The sequence below is a fragment of the Ailuropoda melanoleuca genome, chromosome 2 (genome assembly GCF_002007445.2).
Source record: "Ailuropoda melanoleuca isolate Jingjing chromosome 2, ASM200744v2, whole genome shotgun sequence".
NCBI lineage: Eukaryota > Metazoa > Chordata > Mammalia > Carnivora > Ursidae > Ailuropoda > Ailuropoda melanoleuca.
The window spans coordinates 32,829,425-32,842,627 of record NC_048219.1 but is presented as its reverse complement, the minus strand read 5'-3'; the positions used below and the strand labels follow the sequence as shown (position 1 = coordinate 32,842,627).

General features: G+C 34.8%; 1 protein-coding gene across 6 annotated transcripts in view; it reads left to right on the top strand.

The window, feature by feature from the left end:
* Window positions 1–13,203, top strand: part of OMA1 (OMA1 zinc metallopeptidase) — a 78,116-nt gene that overhangs the window by 14,857 nt on the left and 50,056 nt on the right. For 5 of the 6 annotated variants that reach the window (XM_034653329.1, XM_034653323.1, XM_034653327.1 and 2 more), the window contains exons 6-7: window positions 2,077–2,205; window positions 6,460–6,534. In XM_034653329.1, the coding sequence (XP_034509220.1) occupies window positions 2,077–2,205; window positions 6,460–6,534 (204 nt within the window). The remainder of the gene's footprint in view (window positions 1–2,076; window positions 2,206–6,459; window positions 6,535–13,203) is intronic. The other variant, XM_034653333.1, reaches the window with a different exon arrangement.

The window sequence follows — 13,203 nt, the reverse complement described above, 5'->3', positions numbered from 1 at the left end:
TATAAATCTAATACCATCCTCATTAAGTATGTATGTAATATCCTTGTATTCTATATAAGGAAACTCATGTTTAAAAAGACTCTTAAGTAACATGAGTAATGTGGCCAACTGGCAAATTGGGGCTTTAACCCTGTTCTTTTGTTTGCAAATCCAACATTGCTTCCTTCTACCAATTACCTGATCACTGGCAGCACTTTTTTTTAATGGATCATAGATTTCAGGTTGATTTATACTCCTGTGAATACACATCTGTTTGACTTGGTATGAGTCAAAAAAACTAATGTATTTGATTACTCATATATTTATTTTTATTCATTAAAAATAAGCAAGTCTCTTTTGTCCACGTTAATTAGAGATGTATATTTTCTAATTGAAAACATGAAGGTAAATAGTGAAAGGATCGTGAAATGCTATGTTGGAAATGCAGGTAATGCTAATTTTAAATGGAAATGGTAATGCTATTAATCTCTCTAAAAGTCATCTCAAATTCTTTCTCTTCCTTAAAGTATTAAGAAATTCAAGTGGGCCACAGTTGTGCTTTTCTGAAGCACAGATAGTAATTATCTCCTCCATTTCTTCTGAGTTACAGAAAAATATAAAAAACATTTTCCTTGAACAGATGTATACAAGAATAAATCTAAGTAATCGAAATAGATTGTCATTCATAAAGGGCTTCATAAATGCAAAATCAATCAATTTTGGTCATTTTTAGCATCTAAGAGATGTTCGTATTCTGTGCCTTTACTTTTCTGGCCTCTAGTTCAGTGCCTCATTCAGCATATTGTTGTCATCTCTGTCAGCACGGGAATGCTAATTAGATAAAATATAAAAAGAAAATAGCAGTCTTAAAAATTGAAAATAGTTATTAATATTTTTTGTAGAGGTCTTACACATTATCAGCACTGTATTTTCTCTTTTAGCAGTCTCTGTTTTGATTTGATGTAGTCTTTAATGTTGCTTTCTTTGTTCCACAAATACATATTTAAAAAAATTTCCTAGTTTTCTAAAACTCTGTAATAGCAATTATATTCTATAATAACAAACATTTTCTTTTCAGTAATGACTTTCATTTGTAGTTTTACTCTTTTTTGCTAAAATAATTCCGTAATTGTTTTTCATGGTATACAGTTCGTATAATAAAGCAAAGAATGCTTTTTGAGGGCAGATTATATCGTTAAGAGAAGTGTTCTATGTGATTATGTTTAGTCGTCAGCCATGTTTCATACATTCAGGTAATGATTCCTATACTGTCAGTGTCAGCATTACATTAACATTTATTAATCAGCTTTAGTAGCGAACAGTGAACAATCCAGTGTGCTAAACTTGTATTTAGAAATTACTACCCAAAACACTGTTTTAAGTAAAGTTGGTTACTGCTATAAATAAATAAAAAATTTATAGAACTCAATTTCCTAGTGAGAAATACCAGAGTGATAAAATTGCAAACTTGCATAAAATGAATCATACTTCATATATTCGGTCATAAAGCCCAAAAGACTTTCATTTAAAATGAATTTCCAGTCTTTTTCTGAATTTTCCATGTTTTAACTATTTCGTATGGTAGGTGGTATTTAGTCTGTCCAAAGGTATAAGCATAATGAGCACACTTTTTGCTTTAAAAATTAATGACTACATAGAAACTAAAACTTCCTGGGTTTGATTCCTTGTCCTTTTACTAATAGCTCTGTGAATTTTGGCAACTCTCTTAGCTTTTCCCCATCTTAGTTACTTTTGTGCCTATTTCACAAGATTATTATGCTTGTTAATATAAGAAGTGTAGGTTAATGAACTTAATTCGTATCTATGAACCTGTCATTGTGTCTAAATGGTGTTAGTTGGCTTAGTGAATGAATGAATGTATATACACGTAAGCAAGTATGTAAGCAAGGGACGGAATGAATTAAAGCACACAGAAGAGAAAGAATATGCGATTTTAGTTGGTGAAGGTCAAACATGTAAATTATTTAATGTGACTACACATGATGAACTAGAAAATGTAGGTATACACTGTCTTTATTTTTTGGTATATACTCTTAATTTATTAAATGTAATTTTCATTATTTTGATTATTCTCAGGCAGAAAAGGCTAGCTTGGTTCATTTATTGGATTTCCTAGGTCTGATTTTTCTCACAATGATTTGGGCCATTTGCCCTCGAGATAGTTTGGCACTTTTGGGCCAGTGGATACAGTCTAAACTGCAGGAGGTAAGTGTGAGACAGTAAGTTGAATTTGTAATGGCCTGTGATGAGGATATTTTAAATATTACTGTAAAGTAACAGATTCCAGAGATGTTTTCACATACCATGAAATACAGCTACTTAATTTTAGTGTCTTAATGGTTTCTCATTTTTAGGAGATATTCTTTTTTTTTTTTTTTTTAAGATTTATTTATTCCAGAGAGAGAGCACATGCACACAGGCATCCACAGGGTGAGGGGGCAGAAGAAGAGGGAGAGAGAGAGAAGCAGATTCCCTACTGAGTGTGGAGCTGGCGGGGTTCGACCTCACTACCCATGAGACCATGACTTGAGCTAAGACCAAGAGTCAGCTTAACCAACCGAACCACAGGCGTCCCTTTAAGGGATATTCTCAATAATGAGCACTGAAATGAGAAAATACTACATCTTTTAAATGATCGGGGATAGATGTGTTACAAGGGCTTAGCAACTTTTGGTTAACGTAATATTGTATGTGAGGGGATAGTTTTTGGTCTTAAGGAGAGAAAACCTGGTTACAAATCCTTTCCTTCCATCACTTTATCTTCAGACTTTCAGTTTTGTCTCTCATAGTGACTGTGGTGTACTTACTATGACTCTCCCTTTCCCCAAATATTTGCATTCTGATGGGGAACTTTTAAAACCTGTAAACTTTTATGGGCACAGTTTTCCTGAAGCTGCTTTACCACCCTTATGTCCTTACTCCCAGTTAAACTAAAATTACCTGGAAAATACCAAAAGGATAATCTTATTAGGTGTTTGTTAACTTTCATTTTAGTACTTATGTATAATGATAATCATTGTAAAATTTATTGAGGTCCTCATTTTGTTCAGAACACTGCACTACTGAAAGTAGGTCTTGCAGTCTTGATAATTGTTTTGTTAACGATGATTAATTATTTTATTTTACATCTTTATTCACATATTTCCTCTTGTCCTGGGAGGTTTGGTTATTCAGAAACAATCTGTTATTTGTTTATTTAATGATTTGTGGAGCACCCATCATTGTGCCATCTGGGTGCTGTTTAAATCTAATGTGTAAAATTCTTTGAGACAAATTGCTTTTGAAGTTGGATAACTAAGTCTTTTATTCAGTGTTACCATATTGTCTGGCTGCATTTATATTGAAATAAAGGTTCTTAAAAGGAAAAAAAAAAAAAGAATGGTTATTCCATAGGTTACAGGATCTCATATTTTGAATTTTATTTCTGTTACTGATATGCTGGGAAGTCAAAGGAGTTAATGTAGTTTTTTCCCCATTTATCAGTACATAACTTTTTTCTGCAATGTAATCTGAAAATTTTGTCATAAAAAAGATAACTTGTAGCTGTTTCTCCCTTGAAATACTTGATGAATCCTGCAACTTCATGTAATTCTTTAATAATTAAACTAAAAATAAAGTAGGGATTACTTCTCTTTGAAATCTTTTTCCCTAAATCAAGGCTCCCCAGTAATTTTGGTGATGAATAAATGTTTCTCTAGAAAGCCTTGCTCCTTATGATTGGAGGGGATACTGATAGTGAAGTCATAAATGAGGGGGAATTGCTGACATTCATTTGCCAGAGAAAAGAAGAAACAGGGGCCTTCACATAACCATTGGGGCATCCTGTTTTTGCAATCTTAAAAGATTTGGGGTAATGTAGCAGCCCTCATTGAGTGCTACCAGGTAGGGTTTTGAAAGCTATTAGTAATAATTATAGTAGCTAAGATTTATTGAGTACTTACAGTATGTTAAGCACTAGGATAAACACTGTACATTAATTATGTACAGGGGTTAAGAATACAAGCTGTGAACAGATGGACCTATGTTTGAATTTAGGCTCTGTTAGACCTAAATTCTATAGAACTTGGGCAGATTACTTCACCAGTTATAGGTCTCAGTTTCTTCATCTGTAAATTGGCGTAATACTGGCTAACTCAAAGCACTGTTATGGGTTTAATGATGCATTTTAAACTGGGATCCCTCAATCTGAGCACTATTGACATCTTGGACTAGATAATTCTTTGTCGTGGGGAATTGTCTCATGCATTGCAGGATGTTTAGCCTCTAATCATCTACTCTAAATATCCGATCTCTACCCACTAGAGGCCAGTAGCACTTTCACCCCCATCTTCCCTCCCCCACAGTTGTCACAGTCAAAAATGTCTCCAGGGGTGCCTGGCTGACTCAGTCAGTTTAGTGTCCAACTCTTGTCCTGATTGGTTCAGGTCATAATCTCGGCACAGGGCATGATCTCAGGGTTGTGAGGTTGAGCACCACATCAAGCTCCTTGCTGGGTGTGGAGCCTGCTTAAGACTCTCTCTCCCTCTGCCCCTATACCGCCTGTGCACGCTCGCTCTCTCTTAAAAAAAAAAAAAAAGAAAGAAAGAAAAAGTCTCCAAACATTTCCAGATGTCCCTAGGGGACAAAATCGTATCCAGTTGAGAACCAGTGATTATAAAGCATTTAGCACAGTACCTATTACAAAGTAAGGACTCATTAAATAGGAGCTATTATTATTATTTGCCCATTTTATCCTGTCTGCAACCCTAGGAGGTTGGTGCTCTTGCTACTCCATTTTACATATGATGCTACTGGGCTTAGAGGGGTTAAACAATTAGCCAAGCGTTCACAGTTAATAAGTGTCAGCATTTGAACTTGAGTGTAAGTTTCTATCCTTTTAAAACCAATGTTTTTAACCAATTATGCTATTAGTAGACTTGATGGACCCCTGTAGACTGCTCATTGAGAGTGAAGACATGATATAATACAGTGTAGCAACCTAGAAAGGATATGATCAAGAAGGAAGAAGGTCATATCTAGTAGTCATGTACTGTGGATCAGATTGATTATATTATTTCTAGACATCACTGACGTGTAGCTACCTCTGAAATAGTGTTTCCTCTATTAATAACTCTGTTCTCAAAAGTCCTGCCTATTGATCCATCTCCTACAAATTTTAGTACTTACTGAAAATTAGAATTTAACTGGAAAGCATTCACATAAATACAAGTAATTAGGAAAGTTAAAATTACTATATCTATTTGTATTTTTTTAATTGAAGTTGGAAGAAAATTTCATTTCCCTAACTAATCAATACTTAGAAAAGAAAGATGGAATTAAGATAATTTATCAAAGAAAGAAAATTCTGCTCTATGGTTAATTTTCTAATTGAAATAAATTCTCACGTAGTGTCAGTGGTTATTATCTAGCTATATTTTTTCAATGTTCTTTTAAAACTACAAGATCAAAATGTTCCTTGGCTGTATTAAAAGCTTGCATTAATGAACTTTCTTAGGGGATCCTCTACACAGTAGGTAGAGATTGTAATTGGGAAAATAGAAGTGCAGGTGTCCCCTGCTTTGTGAAAGTTCGTGTTATGTCACTTTGCTTTTAAGCTTTTTTCATAAAAGCAAACATACGCTTTGGATTTCTTTTGGTTAGTGAAAACAGGTACTCATGTAGGTCTTTTGTAAAAGCAAAGTAGTATGAGGCAAATTTTTGGAAAGTGGGTGATACCTGTACAGTAGTACTCCTCCCCCATTATCCATGGGATGGGGGGAAGGTGGGATATATTCAGGACCCCTAGTGGATAGGCCTAAAGCCCCAGATAGTATCAAATCCTATATATACTGTGTTTTTTCCTGTACATACATATCTGTGATAAAGTTTATAAGTTAAGTACAATAAGAGATTAACAACAATAATAATAAAGTAGAACAATTATAACAACATACTGTAAAAAAAAAAGTTATGTGAGTGTGGTCTCTCTCAAAATACCTTATTGTACTGTACTCACCTTTTTCTTGTGATAATGTGAGATGCTAAAATACCTATGTGGCGGGATGAAGTGAGGTAAATGACGTAGGCGTTGTGGCGTAACATTAGGCTGCTATAGACCTGACCGTGTGTCAGAAGGACCATCTGCTTCCAGACCCCTGTTGCCTGCGGGTAACTCAAACCATGGAAAGTGAAACCGTGGACTGCTGTACTCCATGTGATTCTATAGACTTTCCAGAAGTCTGTAGGCATAAGTTTTTTTAATATTATTTTTATGTTTTTAAAATATTAATCTGTGATGGAGGAAATAAAGGCTGCACTTTGTGTTTTATATGATGGTGTTCTTTAAATGTTAATCATGGAGAGCATAAAAACTTTATCTTAGATGCTCCATGAAATTAATTTTAAAAATTGCACTTTGTTACTCCTTTTACTGTGAAATAAATACCCTTAATGGAGCTTCTCTTTCTTATTTCTTCTTAGTATATGTTTGATAGACCATACAGTAGAACACTGGAGGCTGAAGCTGACAAAATTGGACTACAGCTTGCTGCAAAGGTAAAAGAAACACAGTGCCCTTCACACAGTAAAAGATAAATGTACATTGTCTTAATGAACTGTGACATGGGTAGAGAATGGGAGTTGGACTGTATGAAATTTTTCGTTAATACCTTTTTAAATTTGTGCACTCTAGAAGCTGACATACTCTCTTTATTTTACCCCTCTCTCTTTTTTGCTGATAAGGGGGCTTTTTTGAGTAAAATAAAGTATAATTGTTTTTCCCCACGCAGAGAAAGGTTTGTTCTATTGTACCTGTGATCCTAGATGAATCACCTGAATTTTTACAATATAAATAAATGGAAGAATAGGCTTATTACTTCGTATCTTTGAGATTATCTTTGTTGCAGCAAATGACTGACCTTGGCTAGCCACAGAGAGCAGCTCTGGGCCTTTACTATGATTTAAGTTGGCTTTTGCTCATGTCTCCTTTACAGGGCACTGCATGCCTGCCTGATATTTTTATCATCTGTGATAACGGAGCATTTTTAGTAAAATTTAATATTAGAGGTAAAACTGCATTTTTTTAAATGAGTAAAAAAACAACAGCACTTTGTACATAAAATTCAAATTGTACTTGATTCTTTGTTGAGTTTCCAGTAGTTATTAAAAGTCCTAGCTATTAGAAATCACTATTATTTGAAGTTCTTACTATGAGTTTTATGGGTTTAATCTTGTAAATGAAGATATTACTCATTCACAAAAACAAAAGTAGTTATGTGAATGTTCCATGATGAGAATTGAGTGAATTATCTGACTGTAGATTAAGAGGTTCCCAAATAGTGGGCCACAGATTGGCACAGTTTCCTAATTTCAATATACTACAGTTTATGAAATTTTCCTTTTAATATAAGTGTGTTTTGTGTTCTGGTTAAGAAATGTTTGCCTATTTCAATAAATTGTTACTGTTTTATTTCCAAGAAGCTTATTATTTTATTACCATTTAAAAATATAATACGAGGAAGAGGTCAAGGTAATTTTTTTCCCGTGTGGATATCTAATAGCCTCAGCACTGTTTATTGAAGAGTTATCTTTTCTCCACTATACTTCAGTGTCTCTTTGTCATAAATGTGGGAGGCTATAGAGAAGTCTATTTGTGGACTCCCTATTGTATTCTATTGGCCTGTTATCTGTCTTTGAACCAATACCACATTGTCACTGTAGCTTTGTAGTAAGCCGTGATATCTAATAACTTCTGTCCTCCAGTGTGGTTCTGCAACATTGACTTGGCTATTCTTAGTCCTTTTCCTTTCCATATAAATGTCAGAATCAGCTTATCAAATTACATGCCTGAGAAAAACATGCTTGGGATTTTGATTGGAATTGCGTGAATTTAGGAACAGTTGACTACTGTCAATAATATTGAGTCTTACAGCCCATGAGTGATTTATTTGTCCATTTATTAAGATGTTCTTATAATTTCAGTGTTGTTTTCAAATGTGTGTGTGTGTGTGTGTGTGTGTGTGTAGGACTTACACATCTTTTGTTAAATGTACTGCTAAATGTTTGACATTTTTTGATGTTACCGTATCATTTAAAAAATAAACTTCCTCATATATAGAAGTGAAATTCGTTTTTTATAAATGACCTTGTATCCAACAACCTTGCTGAAGTCACTTAATTCTAATAGTGTGTAGATTCTTTTAGATTTTATATATACACATTTGTGTCACCTGTGAATAATGACAGCTTTAGTTCTTCCTTTCCAATCTGTGTACTTTCTTTTTTTACCTTATTTCAATGGCCAGAAACTTCAGTACAATGTTGAGGGTGGGTGGTGAGCACTTTTGTTTCTTTATGACTTTAGGGGGAAAATATTCAATATTTCACCATTCTGATGTCTGTTATGAGGGTCTTTTTTAAAAATCTGACTTGCTATAAGAGTTGCCCTTCTATTTCTAATATGGTAAGAGGTTTTTTTTAAAATTATGAATAACTGGGGCGCCTGGGTGGCACAGTGGTTAAGTGTCTGCCTTCAGCTCAGGGCGTGATCCCGGCGTTATGGGATCGAGCCCCACATCAGGCTCCTCTGCTGTGAGCCTGCTTCTTCCTCTCCCACTCCCCCTGCTTGTGTTCCCTCTCTCGCTGGCTGTCTCTATCTCTGTTGAATAAATAAGTAAAATCTTTAAAAAAAATAAAATAAAATTATGAATAACTGCTAAATTTTATCAAATTCATTTTTTGTATTGATGAGTATATAATTTTTCTCCTTTAATCTGTTAATGTGGCAAACTACATTGATTTCTATTTTACATGTTAGGACAACTTGTTATTTTTGAAATAAATCCACTTTTATCAGTTATATTATCCTTTCATTATATTATTGAAATTGGTTTGCTAATGTTTAGCTTAGAATGTTTATATCTATATTCATAAAAGATACCACTTGGAATTTTCTTTTCTTGTAATGTCCGTCATGTTTTGGTATCAGGATTATGCTGGCCTCATAAAACGAGTTGGGAAGCGTTTTTTTTCTTTTCTCTGGAAGAGTTTGTGTAATATTAGTGATATTTATATTTTAAATGTTTGGAGATTTCATGGGTAAAGCCATATGGGCCTGTAGATTTCTTTGTGGGATGGTCTTTAGTTACAGATTCAGGCTTTTTAACAGATACAGAACTATTCACATTTTTCTGTTTTGTGTCAGGTGTTTTTTTTTTTTTTAAAGATTTATTTATTTGAGAGAGAGTGAGTGAGGGGAGGGGCAGAGAGAGAGAGAGAGAAAGGCAAAGAAGCTGACTCCATGCTGAGCCCGATGTGAGGCTGGATCTCATGGCCCTGAGATCATGACCTGAGCTGAAATTGAGCTTTGGAAGCTTAACCGACTGAGCCACCCAGGCCACCCCAGTTTTGTGTCAATTTTTATAAGTTTTGTTTTTCTAGAAATGTATGTTTTGTTTAAATTCTCAATATTACTGGTATAAAGTTTTTTAATATACATATATATCTATATTTGCATTTTGTTTTTTTAATTGAAATATAGTTGACACACAATATTACAGTAGTTCCATATGTACAAAACAGGGATTCGATAACTCCATATGTTATGCTCACTGTAAACGTAGCTACTGTCACCATGCAACGCTGTGACAATACCATTGACTGTATTCCCTATGCTGTAGCTTTCATCCTGTGGCTTATTCATTCCATAACTGGAAGCCTCTGTCTCCTGCTCCTTCATCTGTTTTGCCACCCCTTCATGCCCCTCTCTGCTGGCAATCATCAGTTTGTTACCTTTATTTTTAATGTCTGAGAGATACTGCATTCTACAGATACATTGTTTATTTGTTGAAAAGTTAACACAGTGTTTTTTAAGGAGTTTCACATGTTGTGATTCCTTCCACTGCTAATCACCTTAGTTATTCTAAAGTTTAAGTCATAATCTTCAAGGTAGCCCTTTTTTAAAAAAGTTTTGTGGGGTGCCTGGGTGGCTCAGTTTTTAAGCATCCTACCTTGACTTCAGCTCAGGTCATGATCTCAGGGTTGTGGGATCAAGCCCCGTGCAGGGCTCAGTGGGGAGTTGGCTTGAGAGTCTCCCTCCCTCTCCCTCTCCCTTCCCCCGCCCCCGGCCTTCCCCCTACTGCTCACTCTCTCTGTCTCAAAATAAATGAATCTTTAAAAAAGTTTTGCTCAGTCCACAGTTCTTTTGGTTTGGCTTCTTTGATCTCCACTTCAATATGGACATACTTCAGAAATTCACCAGCTGTAATATTTGGGATCCAGTTTCTTTAAGCAGTTTACTTTAGGGCCACGTTTAGGGTCTGAGTAGATGGATCTGCCTAGTTTTCAATTTCAGACACCCTCTAAACATGAATAAGTTCAAACTGTATTCACGCCTCAACTCTCACACCCTAGAATAGTACAGATTATCGGGATATGCCAATACCTAAGATTAAAATAATTTGACTATTAGTTCTTTCATGGTTTTAGCACATCTGACTTGTTCTTTCCCTAACACACATTTCAGCGTGTATATTTTCTGTCACTGTCTCGTAGCTGTGTCCATTCTGCCATTAAACTCATCTTTGACTTTTAAATTTTAGTTATTGTATTTTTCCATTCTAGAATTTCCGTTTGATTCTCTTATAAATTTCAGTTCTCTGGTGAAATTGTTTTGTTATAATTTTATATATTCTTGATTGTGTTACTCAATTTTTTTTAAACATTCATGTTTGTTAACTCTGTTTTCATTATCTCTGGCTCTGTTTCTACTGTCTGCTTTTTGCCTTTGGTCTTGTTTCTGTGCTTTTTTATTGAGTTCTGGACATTTCATATAAACAGTACTATTGGCTCTGAATGATAACTTCTTCCATTATAGGGAATTCTCCCTTTAGTCTGGAGGACAACTAGAATAGAGGAGATTGTTTCAGTCAGTCAGAGCCTGAGCTGGGTCTTCATAAGTTTCAATTTACCTCTACTTGACCTTCATTCATGAGAGTATTGCTGTTCAGGGAAGTCGCTAAGCTCCTTCTCTGTAGTGGTTTTTGAACTTCAGTTTTTGATCTGCCAGCACCATGAGACTGTTGAAATCTCTATTCAGTTTTCATCCACTTTTTGTTTAAAAAAGTGCACTGTGCAGCTTAAGAATCAATAAGATGCCTTGGTGAACTGGCATCCGGTGGTGTGTTTGCCCTCCTATCTTTCAAATCTTAGCTTCTCAAATTTGGCTGCCTTGTCAAGCCTGACTTGTAAATTTTGGCTCTTTAGTCCTGCTAGACAGCTGAAAACTCTCCTTAGTCACCTCTTTCTGCTTGGGTTTCTTTTCAGTCCTGCTTGTATTCTCAGCCTCTGGCTCTTCAGTGCTTAGAATTTAACAGATTTCACTGAAAGCAAGAGCAACACACAGATCAGACTCACCTTCTTGAACTTTCCTTCTTCCTGGAATTTTGGCTTTTCTAGTGTTAGCTGACTCAGTAACTCTCCAGTACCTTTGAACAAATATTATTTATGTTTTATCCATATTTTCTGATTTTTTTTTGTTGAAGTATAATTGGCATACAATATCCTTTTAGTTTCAGGTGTACATGATATTGATTCAGTGTTTTTATACATTACAAAATAATCCCCATGATAAGTGTGGTTACCATCTGTCACCAAAGTTATTACAATATTATTGGCTATATTCCCTATGCTGTACATTATATCCCCATGACTTATTTATTGTATAACTGAAAGTTTTTACCTCTTAATCCCCTTCACCTATTAGATTTTCTAATTGTATTTGATAGGAACATTGTTCTGCTATAATTACTCTGTCACTGCTAGAAGAGGAAATCTCTAGCTTAGTCTTTTTAATAGCTACCTAATATTCTGTAATGCCAATAATTCATTTAATTATGTATCTATTATGTACTTTTGGGTTATTTCCAGAGCTTTTTGTCATTGTTTAAATTGCAAATAATTCTGTAGTTGGAATCCTTATTCACATATCTTTATGTTCCTTGATCTTTTATAGCAGTAGGTTGGGATTGCTGGCATTGCTGGCATTGCCATGTTTATTTTTAAAAGATACTCCCAGTTATTACGGAATGTTATGGCAAATCTTAACCAATGACATATCAGAATACCCTTTTTAAAATATTTACATCAGCACTGTTTTCAATATTTTTAATTTTTGTTAATTTGGACAAAAAAGGGAATCTCATTGGTTTTAAAAATGTGAATTTTCTTGCCTAGTAGTAAAGTTGAGACTATTGTTTCATTTTTATTGAACTATTTTATTTCTTCTTTTGCAGATTGCCTTTTTAAAGATGTTTTTCTGGGTAGATTTTAAAAATACATATTCTAGGCCCCACACTTGGAAATTCTGAGTCGGTAGTTAGATGACGAAACCCTGAATCTAAATATGTTTAGGAACTTCCACGTTATTCTGCTATCTAGGCAGGTTTGGGAATTACTACTTTGAATGATCAAATGCCAATTTTATGTTTTTGGGTGACTTGGTAAATTAAATTCTCTGTTTTATTTAAGAAAGAAGAATGAAATTAGAGAGGTTAGTAAATACTGATACTGCAAGCCATCTATTTTTTAAGAGAGTATATCTGGATAGATATAACTATGATTTCATTTTCTAAAGCACATCTAAATATTGTGTTGTGGACGAGGTGACCTTTTGCCGGTTGTGGTATCATACTGGTTCAAAAGAGAAAACAATACTGCTACAGATATTAAGTCATGAATGCATAGTGATACAGGTAATATCTTTGTTATGGAGCACTTAGGATATAATGTTCTTTTTTTTTTTTTAAAGACTTTATTTATTTATTTGAGAGAGCTGGAGAGGGAGAGCATGAGCACAAGTGGGGGGAGGCAGAGGAAGAAGCAGACCCCCCACTGAGCAGTGAGTCTGATGCAGGACTTGATCCCAGGATCCTGAGATCATGACCCGAGCGAAGGCAGACACTTAACCAACTAAGCCACCCAGGCACCCTTGGAGCACTTAGGGTATAAAAATACCATGTCTGAATACAAGTATTTATTTCCTACCAAAAGGGAGGAACACTATAAGAACCTCAGATATTATATTGTTACTACCATTCATCCTGTGATATCACCTGTTTAGATGATAATGCCATTATCTGTCATTTAACACTGTTTTCTAATACGGTGCTTAGTATGTTATCTGTATTGTCTGATTGAATCCTCTAGTAACTATTTGAAGTAAAATTA